Raw genomic sequence first — 17,514 nt, 5'->3', positions numbered from 1 at the left:
TTGCACTTTTCCTACATAAAAGGAATCTTAAAAGGGCTTTGCGGAGAAATTTGACTGACAACAAACAAGATCAGTCATTACCAACAACAAATAGTGAGCAAAATGAACCCAAACGTCAATAAAATATTCAAATATAGGTTCAAATAAATAAAAATCATGTATTGCATACAATTAAAAAAAAAAAAAAAAGTAGAAGACATAAAATCAGAAACAATAGAATAACTAAATAAAGTTAACTAAATATATATTCCTTAATTAAATGTAAGTGAACCCATAACACAATTAATAAGATGTTAAAAATTATACTCAGAAATGTTGAGGAAATGGAAAACAATCATTTTTACCTGTATATATTTATTATAGTATTTCCCTAGATATTGGTGTGTATGGCCTTTGTTTTGTCCTTGAGTATGTACAGTACCATACAGGGGGTCTACAGACAGACAGACAGTCAGACTGGCTACATTACTGATAAGTCCTGAGCTCGACAAGTGATTATATTTGATTATATGAGTACACACAAGTACAAGCTGGACAAACATTCAGCAATTATGTCCTTGTTGGCAGCTATCCAGGTTTGAACTAGTTTACCCTCCCTACTCATCTTATTTGGCCCTCACACAAAAAGGCTTCCAGTTGGAACATGTTTTGCTTCAGACAGTAATATTGGAACACCTGTGGAGGACTTCTCAAAGGGACTTCTATGAAATGTCTCCAGCATCGTTGGCAGAAGTATGATGAGTTGAAAGGTGATTATGTTGAAAATTAAATAACTGTAATGCCTCTGTGTTGAAGCTCTCCAAACGAGGCTCATAATTAATCAATCAACCCTTCAAAAAAAGCCTCAGAGGCAGCCAGAAGTATATATATTTGAGAATGCTGCCATCTATCGGCAAAAGAGAATACCTGCAGGTCCAGGTGTTTACATACAAACTGGCCCTCTGCTCCCGGAAACCTGCAAAAAATTATGAACCGCTCGAATAATGGCATATTAAAGAATTCTGTGACAGCTAAAGGAACAGTTCCAACATTCAGACCACAACATTCTGCGAGGTAAATCACTGCTGCTGCACACTGAGCTCAACGAGTTAGCTAGCTAGTGTTGAATGTTATGTGTCAAAGTCAGATTTATAAACCTACAAAAGCGCCTCCCCGATTTGTTTCTTTATCTGTTCGAATTTCTAACGTTTGTGGTTTATTTACGTGACTTCAGTTGAACGTTTGAATGCTGAATGCGACTTGGGACGAGTTGTTTGACTAGTAACTAAGCGAATAGCAAACATTGGTGTTAGCTTGATTTGTTTATCTTTGTTAGCAGTTGATGGCTACGTTGGTATTCGTTTGCGTAACATTTCAATGTTTCTGTTAACAGAAGCGCACGCCAACAGGGCAAAGAAGGTACGAAGCAATCTACACACCCATTAAGCAGTAGTCAAAACAAACAAACCCAGAAAAGAATTAGTTAGTTAGTTAGTTAATCAGTGCTGCTTTTTGATGTTTGCATTCAGCTCGGGAATGCAATGGAAATGTAGAAGGAAAGAATCTCTCTGTCAGATGTTTTCAAACCATAATTAGTGATTTTTGTGTGAGGATTTGTTTTAAAACTCCATTAGAAATCAACCAAACACAACACATCCTTTATGGGTTTCTATCTTATAGAAGTTGCCGTGATTCTATTTGACATAAGCTGAAGGTTTCCTTGTCCTCACTTCTATATGCTTTCATTAATCCACAGCCAAATGGAAATCTTCATTCAAGCCATTAGGTCAATCCAGCCATGAATCTGACGCTGGATCTGAAGACACAAGCACAAACAGTTTTGAAAGGTAAACCTGTCCGCAAGAGCTCAGTCCAAGACCAAAGCTAGTGACCCTTTGATGTTTGAGTCTGAAACAAACAAACCTAGATCATGAGCAAACACATGGGGGTTCTAGTGTGAGACACCGTCTAACCTGGACTCCACCAATCACCTCGTAAATCTAGTCAACCTGCCTAAGGTTGCCAGTCTGAGTGTCCGGCTGTAATGAATATGATGTCCAGCATGATATTCCTTCATTGTCATCCATTTACTTCCTGGAACCCAATTCTTATTAGGCATCTATTGTGATGGAGGGTGAAGAACACTCTGCTGTGATACTCGGTATATAGTTACAAAATGACGAATTTTATTGACACAAACTATCAAAGAACAGAGTTGGAGTGAAGACTGAATGCTACAATAAAGTGAGAGTGCTGGTTTGTGTAAGGATTTGGTTTTCGTCTCTACATATCCTCCAATCAAAGCACCAAAGGTCTTATTAGTTGTGTGAAGAACGCGCCAGGAAGTCAACAGCACCCCAGAAGTTAGTTAATAGTATCCGGTCTTTGAACTTTATCATCTGTGCACTAAATATAGTCGACTGTAAATGTCAGAATAGTGCGACACTCAGAGTTTCTTTCCTCTCTTTTCCTCAGGGTGGAGCTTTATGATCCCTATGATCCTGAATCGTCAGAGTCTGAGCCCGAGATGCGGTACGGCCACCGCCCGTCTGAGCACGATCACCGTGTAGGACGTCCCAGACAGAAACGCTCGTCTGCAGATAAAGATTTTCATGACAACTATGACCGGGGGGCGTCCCACTCTGAGACAGGGAGGAGACCCCATGATGGACATGACATTAGACCAAGAGAGCGGCGAAGTCTTAGTCAAAGTAACAGACTCCCAGAGCGACAAATAGCCCAAAACATTGAACCTATTGATCCAGATTACGGTTCTGTTAGTCGACCTCAGAGCAGACGGAGCAGCAGCCCGGACATCCGAAGACGCACTGCACCCTATAGAGGACAGAGGACCAGTGGGAAAGAGAGAGGCCCAGTTCCTGAACTCAGCAGAGAGGTATCACTGTTAAACACCAATGTGCTTTCTTTTACATTGTACTGTACTGTATGTATTTGCATTGACTTTTACTGTTACCATGGCAGTGAAATGCCGGGGCTCATACTCTTTTGTCCCTTTAGGTGAACACAAACGTTCCATTATCCCCAAAGAGGTTACAGGAGGAGTCGGGATATGTGGGAGCAGGTAAGACAAAACTAGTTTTTTATAATGTACTAAAAACACATTAAGCTGATGTTTGAAGTTGTCATTTTCTTGATGTAAGGACGTTGTTTGCTATGATGTTGGGCCATTTCACAACAAATTTGAGAAAACATGTTTACAAGATGCTGCCCTTTAAATGAACACATGGAAAATTGTTCTTTGCACTGTTGGGACTGAAATCTAGAGCAAAATTATCGACATTTAAGTGTTAAAATGTATTGAATCTAATTTTATAATTATATCATGTTGTTCTACAGGAGTGGACGACATCACAGCATCCACAGAGGTGACGAAGAAAAAAAACAGAAGTCCCATAATTGAAAAGTAAACACAGACGATACCGACGCTCCATCGCAACGTGGAAACTTTAGGTGCCGGACGCCTTTGTTGCATTTAAATGTGTGTGTCTTGTGGCTGTTAGGAACCCTTTCACCTGTGAGCTGTGTGATGTTGAGTGGGCCAATAAACAGGAGCTGGAGGATCACCTGGAGAGCAAAAGTCACTGGGACACCATGGAGCACATTCAGCAGGAGAATAACTACGATGACCTCACTGTGGCGTTCCTGCAGGTAAGAGACAGTGTGGATGGCGGTGGCCTGAATCTCACTTTTCAGAGTTTGGGCTTAAGTTATTATACCAGCTCACACTTATGGCTTAGTTGAAGTTTGAATTCCTTTCACAGTAACAAACCATATATGGAATACATTTTAGGGATTTAAACTGATACAGAACAGAAAGATGATTGTTTGTTGGAGTCCCTGGTTTGACTCAAACAAAGGTCTTTGTTTTGGGCCTTTGATGCTTCACTGAACTATCTGTAATGACAGCAGAAAATGCCAGTTATGCTTAATATGTGTGGAAAATCTTTTTCCGTGTTTATCCTAGGTCGGTGCGTAAAGTTTATACGAGGTAAAATGATTATATAAGGGCTCCAGATTATAATAAGCAGCACAAGTTACACCCAAGTAGTTCAGAGTCTGACACACTTTTCTTGCAGCACATCACACAATCCCCTGGGTTTAATCTCTGGTCGGTGTCGCACAGTTCAACTTCTTTTCTTCTCCGCTTTCCCGTTTCTAAAAGTACTTGTTAGTGTCTCGATGGTGCCGAGCGATGATTGGCATTTTGTATTTCTACAGGAGGTCTTGCAGTTCAAAGTCCGTCACTGCTGCCAAGTCTTAGAAGAGAGCAAAATTCAAGGTAATCAACCTGGAGAAGTGGGCAATTATGAAAGCGTGTGCCATCTTTGATATCTCTCGTTCCAGATATAAATAATTTATATAAAGCCTAAACTCTGAAGTGTGACTCTTCTTTTGTTAGAACTGCAGGCAGCCGACCACATGACCAGAGTGGAAATGTTCCACTGTGCAGCTTGTAAAGTCTATGTGTCCACATCTGCATCCTCAGTGGAGAGTCACCTCAGCTCTCAGGAACACCTCTGCAACAAAAAGGTAATGCTGGACGCTACAGTGTTTGCATTATTCCCCTGATGAAACATTTGATTTCTATTCTTTTTAAATACTATTCACATTAATATCTGTTGGTTTTCTGTCACTGAAGGAGTTTGAAGTGCGGCAGAGACATGCTTGCCTCGACAAAGCAGAAAGTGTGATGAAGAAGCTGAAACCTCAGTTCGAACTATACCTTCAGGTATTTTACAGAAGATCACATTGCATAAACATTCAAATATTAATTGTTATATGTATTGTTAGTTGAGTTCACCCTGAAATGTGAACCTAAAACATTGAAAGGACCCATATGCCACAGATTTCTCTCCACTCTCACACTCGTAGATCATTCTTGTTGGTAACAACAAGCAAAATGTGCAATGAGAGAACCTTCTGGAAACTGCAACGCCCTAACTTATATATAAATGTCAGCTCCAATGAACAGTTTTGGATCGTAATTAAATAGTGTCTCACAATTCACTCAACTCAACCCGACCTTACCTCTGTGCTGTCTGCAAGGGACGTCTGAAAGTGACACTCACTGTCACTTTGAGTCCCAAGCGCTCATTAATTAGCAAGCTTACAGCCATTTATAAAGTTTTCCCGGAAATATCTACCTACAGCCGGCTCAGTGCAACCAGAAATGAGAAAAAAGTGTGTCAGTGTAGACGGTGTTTGGACAGCACATTAGTGTCAATATGACTTTCAGACCATCCCTGCAGATAGCAGCGATTGAGAGACAACCAATCAGAGCCATGACTTATTTGCATACTTTAACCACCACCGCCACCCCAAACGGCTTTCTCTCTAAAATGAGACCGAGGGGACGGAAACACCTTGCAAAAGTTGTGTGTGTGTGGATTTTGTCGACAGATGTTGCAATGAAAATGAGTAGTAATGAGTAAGAATTGTAAATAGCAATAATACATCTAATTTATGAATAATACAAACACAAGTAAGACTTTCTTGCTGAAGAATTCCATATTAATGTGTTGTGGGTCATTTATCTGAATCTGATGTTTTATTCACTTATGTGCTTTATATTCCTCTGAGCTGAGCTGAACCAATTTAATTTGGTAGATCAAATGTCTGCTTTGTGTGTGTGTGTGTGTGTGTGTGTGTGTGTGTGTGTGTGTGTGTGTGTGTGTGTGTGTGTGTGTGTGTGTGTGTGTGTGTGTGTGTGTGTGTGTGTGTGTGTGTGTGTGTGTGTGTGTGTGTGTGTGTGTGTGTGTGTGTGTGTGTGTGTGTGTGTGTGTGTGTGTGTGTGTGTGTGTGTGTGTGCGCGCGCGCGCCATGCTTGACTGACATCTCACAATCTCCTAATAGCTTTGTTACACTTGCACAATGACCCAAACCCTTTTAGGATTCTTTCTTGTATTTAGAGTGGAGTCAGTGACCTCATCAGATTTCCAGTACAGCTCTACCCGTCTGTAACCTGAGCAGATGTTTCCTCGTGTAGAATAAATAAAACATGTATGGGTCTGCAGGGCTTTTAACATTAAGATTATTAACAGTGGTACTCGTCATTACTCTTAATTAGAACTTGTGGACAAAATTCAGCTCTGCACATGAAGAGAAACCTGCAGCTACTAGGTAACTAAACCCAAATGATTCTTTTCTTCTAGGGTGGCGACCCGTTCGAATAAATAAAATCCTCGAAATACCTCAAAATACTGTGAACACCAAGGAGAGAACAATGGACCGCACTCAACAACTGACAACAGATTTGTTTACGCACTGTGCTAAATTCATTGTCACTTCCATCTTTTGTCCATGTTGTCATATGTTAACTCAAAGTCATCACCTTGGTAACCTGAAAGAGACAAAGTTTATACATTCTATGACCAATAATTTCACATTTTTACCATTTGTGTGTAAAGAAAAGATCGGGGGGAAAAGTTGCCTTGTTTCTTTGCTTTTATTTAGAACAACACAACTGTTTTAAGCATCGTATCTGTGTGATATAGTACATTTGAAATTAAATTATTTCAAAACAGTATTTTTAAACATTAAATACAGGTGACATGTGAAGGGCGTTGCCGTTTTTAAACCACCTTCAGTTTATGGTTTTGTATTTGTATTAGAAACAATGCAGTTACTGAAATACTATAAAACACTTCCTATGCATAACAAGTTTATAGACATAATTCATTTTGTTCTTGTATAATAACTTTTCCACTTCTACTGTATTTCATTAGTTTTCAGGTGCTATCACTTAAAGTTGATATATTCCTCTCAGTAATCTTGTGCCCTGAAAAACAAACTGTGTGGTCTTGATTGGAGCAGTTTGCAATACAAATGAAACATCGGTCTATGTATTTTTATAAATGTGAATATTGATACGGAAGAGAGGTGCTCCCAAATTGGACAAAAATGGACTCAAACCATAATCAATCTGAGGTAAAAGTTGTCTTCATTAGAAATGGATTCCACACTACATTACTGCATAAAACAAGGAAGTGTCCATGTGGAAGTGTATTCCCAAACATGGACTATGTAAAAACAGAAATGACAATATCCAAAATAATGTTTGTCCAAACACGTACAATACCTCCACTGTTCAGCAATATTGTACTTTTGGCCAATGTTACACGGACTAAAAAAGGTGAAAGAACATCCAATGTACTGTACAAACACATACAGTCTAGTGAACTCTCAAAGGTCCCCATTGGTTCATGAGGCAGCTTGTGTGGCTGTCAGAGAGCTCTCTTGGTCAGTCTTGTGGGTGGGGAGGTCCTTAGGCAACAAGGTGACCTCTACCATGCCTAGTCCAGTGTGGGGGACACTAGTGTTCATAATGTGTCTCTGTAAATGTTTAATCCAGTCCTCCTGGACTGACAAGGGACCCTGGAAGACGAGGTCACAGAACCTGGAAGAAGACCAAAAACAAGTTGATAAGATTAATAACCATTTTAACCATAACATAACCATAACAAATTTCAAAGGGCTTGTTTTGTCTGAACATAATAGAACAGCTCGACGGTTTAGCTACACTGGCCCGGCTGCTTCTTCACAGATTTTGGTGTAGCCACATGAAGGCAACTTGATGCGTCATGTGATACAGCAGATTTACTTAATATGCGCCATTTTGCAAAAAAGGCAAGAACAAGATCACTGAAATGGCTGACGAGCACTTTGGCTGCTTGGGACTGTTAGACAAGTTCCTCAGTATGTTATTTTATTATGTCAATGCCATTGTCAGTATCTTTCTCCTACTCTGACTGGTATCTTTGGTGAACTGTGGACATATTTACATATTACGCTTCCCCCCCTTAACTGCAGCACAGGCATCCGGTGAATGTTAAACTACGCTGCAGTGAAAATGTGTCATATGCAATCATTTCAGAATATATTTTGTGAAATAATCAAAGCGTTACCTGCAGGTGAGTCTGTACATTTCTTCGGGAGTTTGTGGTATGGGCAGTGTCTTCTTCTTTGAGCCAGGCCTTGAGCGCTGCCTACGCACTTTACAGTCATATGCTAAGAGATAGAAAAGACTCATTAGTCTTTGCTCTTCCTGTGAAATTAACGTATAGTCTTGCTGATTAAGAGTTCGGAGTTGTTTTACATAACTAAACAAGTATGTATGTATACTATTCATACATCACAATCTTATCATTGTTATTTTAAACCCCTATTGAGAACTGAATTCAGGATCCTGAGTACTGTAAACATTTGACATTTACAATGGACCGATTTGGACCGAAAGGTTCGATACTCCGGCCAGTCTGTAACCTCAAACCTGATCATTTGAAACCTTGTGACCCTTTGACCTTAACTTCTGAGAGAAGCCCTGCAGACAAACTTCTCCAATAACAGCAGTTTCTGTGTCACAGCAGAAATCACTCACTGGAGGGTGAATTTCCTCAGCAAACCACATATAGATTGAAGTTATAAACGACCTCGTGGTTAGAATCATCTGATTTGTGACCAACTTCACAACTTTCCATGGACAGTATCTGTTGAGCAGTTTGATATTCTGCTGATTAACAGACAGACTGGCTAAAAACAAAACATCTTGATTGGAATTACGCAAAATGTATCTATTCTTCTCTCAAAACGGCCAGTGGTTATATAAAACCAGTAATTTGTAATTACCGGTTCCACCAGTAGTTCCCATTTTGGGAAATATGCTTGTTTGTCGTTGTATCAAGAATTGAGAGAGATTGTCGGTTTGAAATGAGAAGAATGGGAAGATAACTAAAACGTGTTAAGCCTCCGCACAGAGAGTGGAAAATGGGCAAACGGCAACGCTTCCTCAAAGCCTCAAACATACCAACATATAAATAACTACAGAGTTATTATTAAAAGACACTTCTGGGGTTAAATGGATATTTGAGAGACACTTTATCCTTTGGTTACAGGCTCTTTATTCTTCAAGACTTGACACTACTTGAGCCAATTTCTGTACTGACAGCATTGAAATCGATTTCCTCTTGTCAGGTTAACATGACCAGGAATCATCATCAAATAATGTGTAACCCCCCCCATGCAGCTTGTGAGGTGGAAGTGATGCTGACACTGACACTTACTGGTTCCTTCAAGTAAGGCTGTTCTTTTCCGCTTTGCATATGCCCGGAGGTGGTTGGACAAACTAACTCCGCTGTGGAAAGTCGCATTGCAATGGACGCACACCTTCCTGTTGAATTCCCCTTTCTCTGTTTAGACAGAAAATGGAAACAACCAGGCAATCAGATAAGTTAAACCATAAATAATCATTGACCGTTACTTGTTGTCTTGAAGTGCCACAGGGTGGCTGACATTATAAACTTGATGTACTTGAGACTTAAACATTGTCTTGTAGACACAATATTGATAACAGAATTCCATCAACAAACTTAAATCTTAACAATTTGGCAACTGTTTATAAAAGAATGTTACTTACCGCATATCGAGTTTAGCAGTGAAGATTCACCTCCTGATCCTGCACTGTGCTCGTTGTTTGAAGAACATGAAAATGTGCTTCTAGACATCTGAGTGGGCCCCCTATGTTTGGTCTCGTCTTGACATTTCCTCTTCTTCAGAATTCCTATTAAAGCAGTTGAGCCTGAGAGCGAACTTTTAACCTCAAATTTGGTCTCTGCTGGCTTTTTAACAGATTCCTTTTCACCTAAAGAAAATGTGGGTATCAGTGGTTGGGCATCATCCCAAGTGCTTGGACTAGCATCACCTTTAGGGATTCCAAAGGGTGGTGGTGTTGACTGATCAACACTGGACAGCTTTGGTGAGGCTCCATCGTGGCAATGGTTCCAATTCTTTCCCAGAATTTGAAGCGCCCTGTGGAACTCCTTCTTGTCACGCATCAACTCCCGGAGTAGAAACAATGGGGACTTATTCTTTGTTGAAAAGGTTTTCCCGAGTCGTTTGAGGTGGCCTCGAATGTGGTTGGACTGCCCAGTCCTGTTATCAAACGAGTCCCCACATAAAGGACATGAGTGAGTACTCTTCACAGTCTCAGAGCCTGACTCCAACTGAAATGCTGAAAAAAACAGGCGAAAATAAAATTAGACATACAAATAGGAGAATTGACTTTTTGGCTGCTATGTTCTCCCCTAGAGTTACAGTTGGTAACCTGACATAAAAGCAAATTGTTACCCTCTTTAAAACGGCATGAGTTGAATTGAATCGAGTCCTACTGTTGTCATGTAATTTAGGAAACTTATGAGCAAAGGAAATACCACATATCACCACAGGGGCGTCTCAGAGTCTGTTTCTATTATGTCACTCCAGTACCTAAGAGGCTTCTGTAGTGGGAGGGGCTATGAAATAGGAAGAGGTTACAAGAGTTTTTGTCGCCTTATGGTGAAGGCTTACCTCATATGATCTGAGACTGCGATGCACATACACACACACACACTTAAAAGGTTAGTCCAGAGATAACTGGTCTACTTTTCTCCCTGATTGCACCCACTCAACAAAGTTACCAAGTGCTACTTTGAATGACAGATTACGCAGCCAAAGCTACAATAACCTTAGTAATAACATGAAACATGTGATACAATAATGTGCAGTTAATACTTTTGTAAAACATACCCTTTTTCAATCGCCGGATTGCTGATAACCTACGGCGAATTCTTGGTCTCCTGTCTTGAGAAGCCACCTGTTCTGGAGACACTACATGGCGTGCATTGTAGCTCAATCCAACCCTATGAAGATGTCCTCGCACATGATTGGACAACCCAACACCCGACTCGAAGACTGCGGGACAGTATGGACAGGTCTTTTGGTCTGACTCCAACACTGACAAATCTTCTGTTAAGGATTCTGTCAATGACATTGGATGATGGTCGAAAGTTTCCCTAAAAATCTCAGTTTCTATGCACTCATCTTTGATATCAGGGATGTCGTCTTCTTCCTCTTCAGTTTTAATTTTGTCAAACAGTCTCTTCGATGCTTGCAGAGCACCCCTCATTGACATTCTTCTGCTATAGGTATAAATTATGTTTTGATTGATACCATTGTCAAAAAGGTTGGCATCTGTGTCCATAAACTGGAAAATGTTTTTTTCATCATCATCATCCTCATCATCATCTTCCAGGTCTTCATGGTTTAGTCTCTTCGCATTTGGCAAAGGTTTTGGCAGAATGAAGCACGAGTCTTGCTCAGTGGTGTTGCGATAAGGAGTAGACATTTTTCTTTTAGAGGGTGACTTTCTCAGTGTTGGCTGGTCTATGATCAACTTGGGTACACGGCAGTAAAGATCTCTTTCATTGGTACCGACATCACATCCTGAATATGAGAGGACACCGGATGCCGGCTCTTCAGCTTTGACTGCAAGTGTTCCTGGAAAGTGATCAGTGCCATCCCTGTCATATATGGAATCTTGATCATTACTGCAATTGAAGTCTTCCCTCTTCGATTCTGCATTCATTTTTTCATTTCTTTGTCGGGACAGGAGAACATTAATGGATTTGTCAAGTTTTGATTCTGTTAGATGAGACTTGAGGGTTTGGTTATTCTTGCCATACTTGAATAAGTCTGAAATGTCTTTAGAATCGCTAGGCGAAGAAGCTCTTCTTGAGGAGATTTGATTTTTTATTGAGATTTTAGATGTAAACTCTGCATCCTCTACAGGAGTTTTACATGCAGGCACACGTCTCTCTCCAGGTAGGTTGGCATTTTGCTCACTTTCCAGTGAAGCTTTGTATTCTTCGTACGACTGTTGATGACGACGCAGAAGGTGCTTCTTAAAAACATTTTTACTAAATGCTTTGTAGGAACAAATGTTACAGTCGAAGACGCCAGTGACATCTTTCGGGACCTTTTTTGTCATAGTGTGCTGCATAGCTTCATGTCTCCTAAGGCCATTCACACATGCAGTGTTGAAGCTACATTTGTCACAATTATATAGCATCTTATCTTTCCCGTGCGTCTTTGCATGTTGAACAAACTTGTTTGGACAGTTTGTTCGAAATGGGCACTGTGGGCAGAAAAGCGTAGCATTTTCCTCCTCATCTGTTATATCACTCATGCCTCGGATCTCTTCAATGAGTCGAGCCGCCTTGTTCTGGTGAATGGACATGTGCTGGATAAGCATGCTACCTTGTTTGAAAGACTGTCCACATTCACGACATATAAAAGTTTTTGGCGACTTACTGGGGGAATCCGCATGAGACTTCATGTGGCGTTGCAAATGATGCTCTTTTTTGTAAATAAGCTTGCATTTTGGACAAGGATAACATGATGGCTTTTCCTCAGAACGAGAATTTATTGAGAGCCTCCCCTTCAATGGTGAAAGTTGATGACCTATAGAGTTCTCATGTGAATTTCTTGTTGTCGGACTGTACAGAATTTGCTTGATTGCCTTCACAGTTCCATTAGGATACTCTGACACGTTCCCTGTTGCAGACGAATTTGACTTGAGGTACTTCCTTGGCTTTCGTAACTTTCTAACCGCAATGGAGTCAACTTGGTCTTCTGCATCAGACAAGTCCTCAGGTGACTTATGGCTCAGAGCTGGGTAAAGATCCTCTGAGGGATCCACCATGACAACCATGTCCATTTTCCGTTTTCTCCTCCTTTGGATATTGGGTGAAGAGGACTCTTGATTAGGCTCCTCGCCAGGGGAATCACCGTGGCTCTCCCACAGAAACTGCATAAACTCCTTGTGAGGGTCCCAGTGATTGTCATTGGCACTATTGAATTCATCCAATGAGTTCTCAGGTGACTCTTCATCAAAACCCCATATTCCTGCAGTGTCAATTTCCTGCACAGTTTTTAGCGGGGTGATGTTCTTTTCCTCTTCTTTATCAGTGGAGAGACTGTTAAGATCATGGGCCATTGTCGCTTGGTGCGAAGAAGGTCCATTTCCCAGGCCAACTGGGGACAACATATCTGAGTTAGATAGAACACCTAGAGCATTGTTGTTTTGTTTCAGGGAAGTCTTGCCCAAGGGATTAGTGCAAGACACTGCATCTTGTGCCATTCTTACTGGCTCTTCAAGGAGCGCAAGGGCATTAATCTCAGGATCTGCATCTTTGTCCTCTTCATCAACACCTGGCAGACATGACATTTCTACAGCCATGACCTGGAAAAGAAAAGTAAAAGCTACTTAGATGATCCTCAAAATCAAAGTTTTTCTAGTATAATTTAAAGAATTAGACCACAGGACTGCTTGTCTGAGCTACTGTCACTCCTATTTTGCAGTATGCGGTACAAACTTAAACATGGCAATGATTTGGGTGATGTGGGCAGAGGTCTTGGGGTGTTAATGATAAACTGAGACTACATAATTCCAACAGGGTAGATAATGTTTCTCCGTAGTTTGCTCTTAATGTTTTTGAGGGGATTGTTTACCTTTTGTGGTTTAAGCAGACTCCTGACTTGTAGACTTATGGCTAAACAGTACTAAGCTATACCAAAGTGGCAGCCTGCTTCCTTCCAAGCAGACCTGAGCCTTCTATTTTCTTATCCTGATTTGAAACCAGAGCATGTTTGTGCACTCAAATGATGTTTATGGCCAATGGTATGATTCAAAGCTCAAGGACACGGGACCAGGAAACAAGGAGTTTGAGCAACCCAAAAAGGATACCATCACATACATAGATTGCATCAGCAAGACATTGTTGCCTGGAAAACCCAAGCTGTAGCTTGGACTTCAGCAGCTTCCATGCTGCTTAATTCCTATTGGATTGTATGTGAACAGCAAATTGGAGATACCAATTGCTTGTGGAAGAATTCAAATGCATCACAGCAAGGTTGGTCATGATGACCCTTGTCGAATCTGAAGACACTGTTATTTGCACAGAACGTAGCGTTATTCGGTGTGTATTTGTGGAGGAAGTGGAACCCATCTGAAGCTGTACATGGTGCTACGTCTGCTCCTCACTTCAGGGATGTGATTGGCCAACTTAAACATGGGAGAGCAAGTCTCGGGCTTGTCCCGAAAGCTCCTGGCTGAGGTGAGATGACAGGAAGAGGCTGACAACAAGCCAAGCCTGTCTCAATGGCCAAGCAGGGGAGGCAGTGGCTCAGTGGGTAGTGCTTCCGCTTGGGAACCGGAGGGTCGCCGGTCGAGCCCCTGCCGAGGTGCCCCTGAGCAAGGCACCGAACCCTCAATTGCTCCCCCCTCTGCGAAGGGTGGTAATGTAATGTAATGTAAGTCGCTTTGGATAAAAGCGTCCGCCAAATGATCGTAATGTAATGTAATGTAATGCAGGGCCAATGGACTAACTGAGACAGCCTGCAAAAGATAAAACTCAGTTGGCATGACATCTGGGACAAGGAGGGATCTAGGCTACGTTTTGCCATCAGAACCACTTGTGACTGCCAACCCACACCCGAAAACATAAAGCAGGGGTTAGGAGAAGAACCCACTTGCTCTCTTTGTCAAACACCTAGATCATTAAGGCGCGTTTTAACTATATGTATGATGAGCCTCACCCAAGCATGTTACACTCGGCCAGACATCTTCCTGTGGTCCACAACAGTCAAGCTGGCATACATTGTGGAATAGACAGTACCATGGGAAGATGGTGTTTGGAAGCTTATGAGAGGAAAAAAACCAAGTACTCTGAACTTGCAACTGAAGCTGCCCAGACTAGCTGGAAGAACAAGATTTTCCTTGTAGAACTGGAATGCAGGGGATTTGACAACCAGTCTATTGAAGGAGATGGGGGTGAGATGTCCCTCCCTCCAGCAAGTATTCAAGTCCTTGTCAATAGCAGCAATTAGAGTAGCAATTGCCTTTTGGACTAAAAGGAGAGGTAACTGGGCTGCAAGATGAACGCAGGAGGGTATGGAACTGAGGGGCATATTCTTGGGACACCAGGTATCACCATTGAGCCCTCAGGAGCTGCCATGTGTTCTTCAATGAAACATCAGAGAAGGATGCCCACATGATGATCCCAGTGATGAACCTATCCTCCCTTTCACCACTCCAACCCCACCGCTAATCTCAAGAGTGCTAATTTACCACAGGGATTGAAACCTCAAATCCTATTAGCTCTACTGAAACCCAAAAGAATTGAGGTCTACAGCATCAATTTAAATCTGAATTGTGATATTTTAAGTGACTTTAGTAAAAGCCTGCATTAATCTTCTAAATGGCTGCAAACTCCTCCCTGTCTTAATAGGGTATCACTGTGACAGCTACCTCCCTAACAGGTGATGGATTATTAAGAAACCTTAACTATTGGATAAGGCAGAGGTTCCCAAACTTTTTCTTTCGCGCCCCCCTTTTATAGATCAGAAGTTTTTATGTCCCCCCCGCACCCCCCCATATGTGCTGTAAACATGTAAACAACTGTAAACTGTTTTTGTCCACTGTCTACTTTAATTTCTTGTGTAAGCACACTGTGCTGCACTACATGAGCTAGTGATATCTGTTACAGAAATGTTGACTGACTGACTCAGCACTACTAAAACGTAAACTTTGTTGATTAATTGTTTACATTGGCTAAATCAGTTGAAGCTGCAATCATTGCGAGCTATAATTGTTTTCAAATAGGTACTTTACACTGGGACACTGTGCGCTGTGAAAAAAGTATGCAATTGTGTAAAAGTTGAGTTTTCATTTAGGCTAAGCTAAAGGCTTTCCTTTAGCCTAGGTTTTGTTCCCTTGACTATTTATCTAGTCTGATGACGTTTAAGAAACTGCTTCAAATTTTGAGCTTTTTGCAATTTTCATTATCATAAGTTTGCTGTCCAGCTGTGCCAAATACCTGAAGGATTTCAAAATAGCAAAACTGTTAGCATATCAACATCTGCATATCATTTGCGCTGTGGGTTGTAATGCACTATCGAATACTCTAGGAGCCGCTTTTGGGGCATTCGAATTTTAATATTTTTTTAGAAGTAAATGTAGCAAAATATAGGTAATTGAATCAATGGTGTGCTGTCTCTCCTGTATTTTTGTTGAAACTGCCTGCACTTCAACAATTTATAAGGGTGTTTTGGCTTAAACAAATCCAACACTGAATAATACAGATGATTTAAAAGCTAGGTTTTATAAAACAAAGACATTATAGCTTGTTTGAATGTATTCGTTGTGATGTGACAGAGTAAACAGTGTTATTAAGTTAATACACACATCACCAGATGTAGGTTACTGGATTAGTCAGTTTATAATAGATCTAAAATACATATTTTCATTAAATGATCAAATGTTAAAATCTAACGGCGCAAGGTCGCACGAGTGTCAGGTATTGGATTTGGAGGACAATACAAAGTGTCATACCGAATGAATGTTGAAATGTATCTCCATTATCTACAAAGCTATGCAAAGGGACGACGCTCGTAAATGGCTTTTGATGAGCCACTGTGGATTGTATTATAGAGCTAAAACTTTGAGCACAGTAGTTCGCTTAGGGGCAAATGTAGAATTGAGTTAGCGATTGTTGTCGAAGGTAACTGCACACCGAAGAACTCGTGTTTTTGAGATTCCGCAAAGGGATCATATTGCATTTTTTCCGCGTTTATATCACGCTGTGTTGTTGGATGCTGCTTGCAGGAGCTGCAGACCATTCCATCAAGGCTCTGTTCCACACCAAAACCAAATCCTCAGGCTAAACTACAGCTAATGACAATCTCGCTTCGCCACTCACGATACCCACATCTGTAAAATACTGAAACGCAAACAAAGCTTACCTTTGAGCGGCGTGAATGGACGCAGGGCGCAATTTATACGCGGCATTGAATAATTTCTTACTTTCGTCTTCCATCTATTTCACAGTCGCCATTTTCCGTGGTGGTCTGGTGTGGGACGAACCATTTCTTTTGAAAGGGGAAGTGTACACACCGTCGACCTCATAGGAAAACGTCATACGCAAACATTGCTCTAATGTTGTACAACGCCAATCTGCATTGTAGGACTGTTATTACGAAATAACTGACTATGTTATTCCAGTTTATTTCCGCATTGTAAAGTTACGGCGCGGCGCCACGTTCCCCTGAAAGATGAGATGGTTTGTTCCAGATAGGAGGCATAAAAAAAATCCCGAGTTAATGACCAGCTCTTCTGGGTAACAGATTTTAGGTTGATGGCGGTTAATCACCATTATAATTAATATATTAAATTTAAACTTGAGTCTTCATTGAGCCCGTCTTAGATAATATTACAATTATTTTTTGCTTGTCAAACTTACCGACACAAAGACAAATGACATCATATGAGGTATTTTACACCCCAAAATCCCTCAGATCTCTTAGGTCTTTGTTACCTTCGTTTGATCATTGATTGTTTCTGACACATATTTTTAAGAAACTACTTCCGTCCTAGTATACACGTTCACCAAAATGAACCCAACACCATAGTAATTATTACAAGAGATGCTGTGCTGCATACATTCTTGTTTGGGAATTTATAGTTAGCTTATGAAACGGTTAAATAATAAACATATATAGAATCCATACAGACAAATGTGCAAAATAAAATAAAATACAGTCAACAGACAGGGTTGTCAGCTTTTATGGCGGCAGTTTAAAACAGGTGCTGTGAAGTCCAATGGCATAGAGCTCAGATGCTCTAATCTGAGTTATATCGGGTTT

The 17,514-nt window shown here is 40.9% G+C and overlaps 2 protein-coding genes across 2 annotated transcripts; one reads left to right on the top strand and one right to left on the bottom strand.

The window, feature by feature from the left end:
* Positions 1–908: 908 nt before the first annotated feature.
* LOC142994040 (uncharacterized) lies at positions 909–6,428 on the top strand. Its single transcript, XM_076144701.1, has 11 exons — positions 909–1,053; positions 1,373–1,398; positions 1,736–1,826; positions 2,455–2,875; positions 2,998–3,061; positions 3,337–3,403; positions 3,501–3,648; positions 4,219–4,279; positions 4,400–4,530; positions 4,640–4,729; positions 6,153–6,428. The coding sequence occupies exons 1-11, from the start codon at positions 968–970 to the stop codon at positions 6,171–6,173; spliced, it is 1,206 nt and encodes a 401-aa protein (XP_076000816.1). The 5' UTR covers positions 909–967; the 3' UTR covers positions 6,174–6,428.
* A 48-nt stretch (positions 6,429–6,476) lies between these two features.
* znf644a (zinc finger protein 644a) lies at positions 6,477–16,747 on the bottom strand. The gene is made up of 6 exons (XM_076144700.1): positions 16,615–16,747; positions 10,561–13,054; positions 9,413–10,006; positions 9,060–9,185; positions 7,905–8,007; positions 6,477–7,396 (listed from the first exon to the last, which is right to left on the bottom strand). The coding sequence occupies exons 2-6, from the start codon at positions 13,049–13,051 to the stop codon at positions 7,201–7,203; spliced, it is 3,510 nt and encodes a 1,169-aa protein (XP_076000815.1). The 5' UTR covers positions 13,052–13,054; positions 16,615–16,747; the 3' UTR covers positions 6,477–7,200.
* Positions 16,748–17,514: the final 767 nt, after the last annotated feature.

This window comes from Genypterus blacodes, unplaced genomic scaffold, assembly GCF_046128005.1.
Source record: "Genypterus blacodes isolate CSIRO-AG114 ecotype Tasmania unplaced genomic scaffold, CSIRO-AGI_Gbla_v1 ptg000029l_1, whole genome shotgun sequence".
In the NCBI taxonomy this organism is placed as follows: Eukaryota; Metazoa; Chordata; class Actinopteri; order Ophidiiformes; family Ophidiidae; genus Genypterus; species Genypterus blacodes.
Note: the sequence above shows the minus strand (reverse complement) of the source record. Positions and strands in the feature narration are given on the sequence as shown.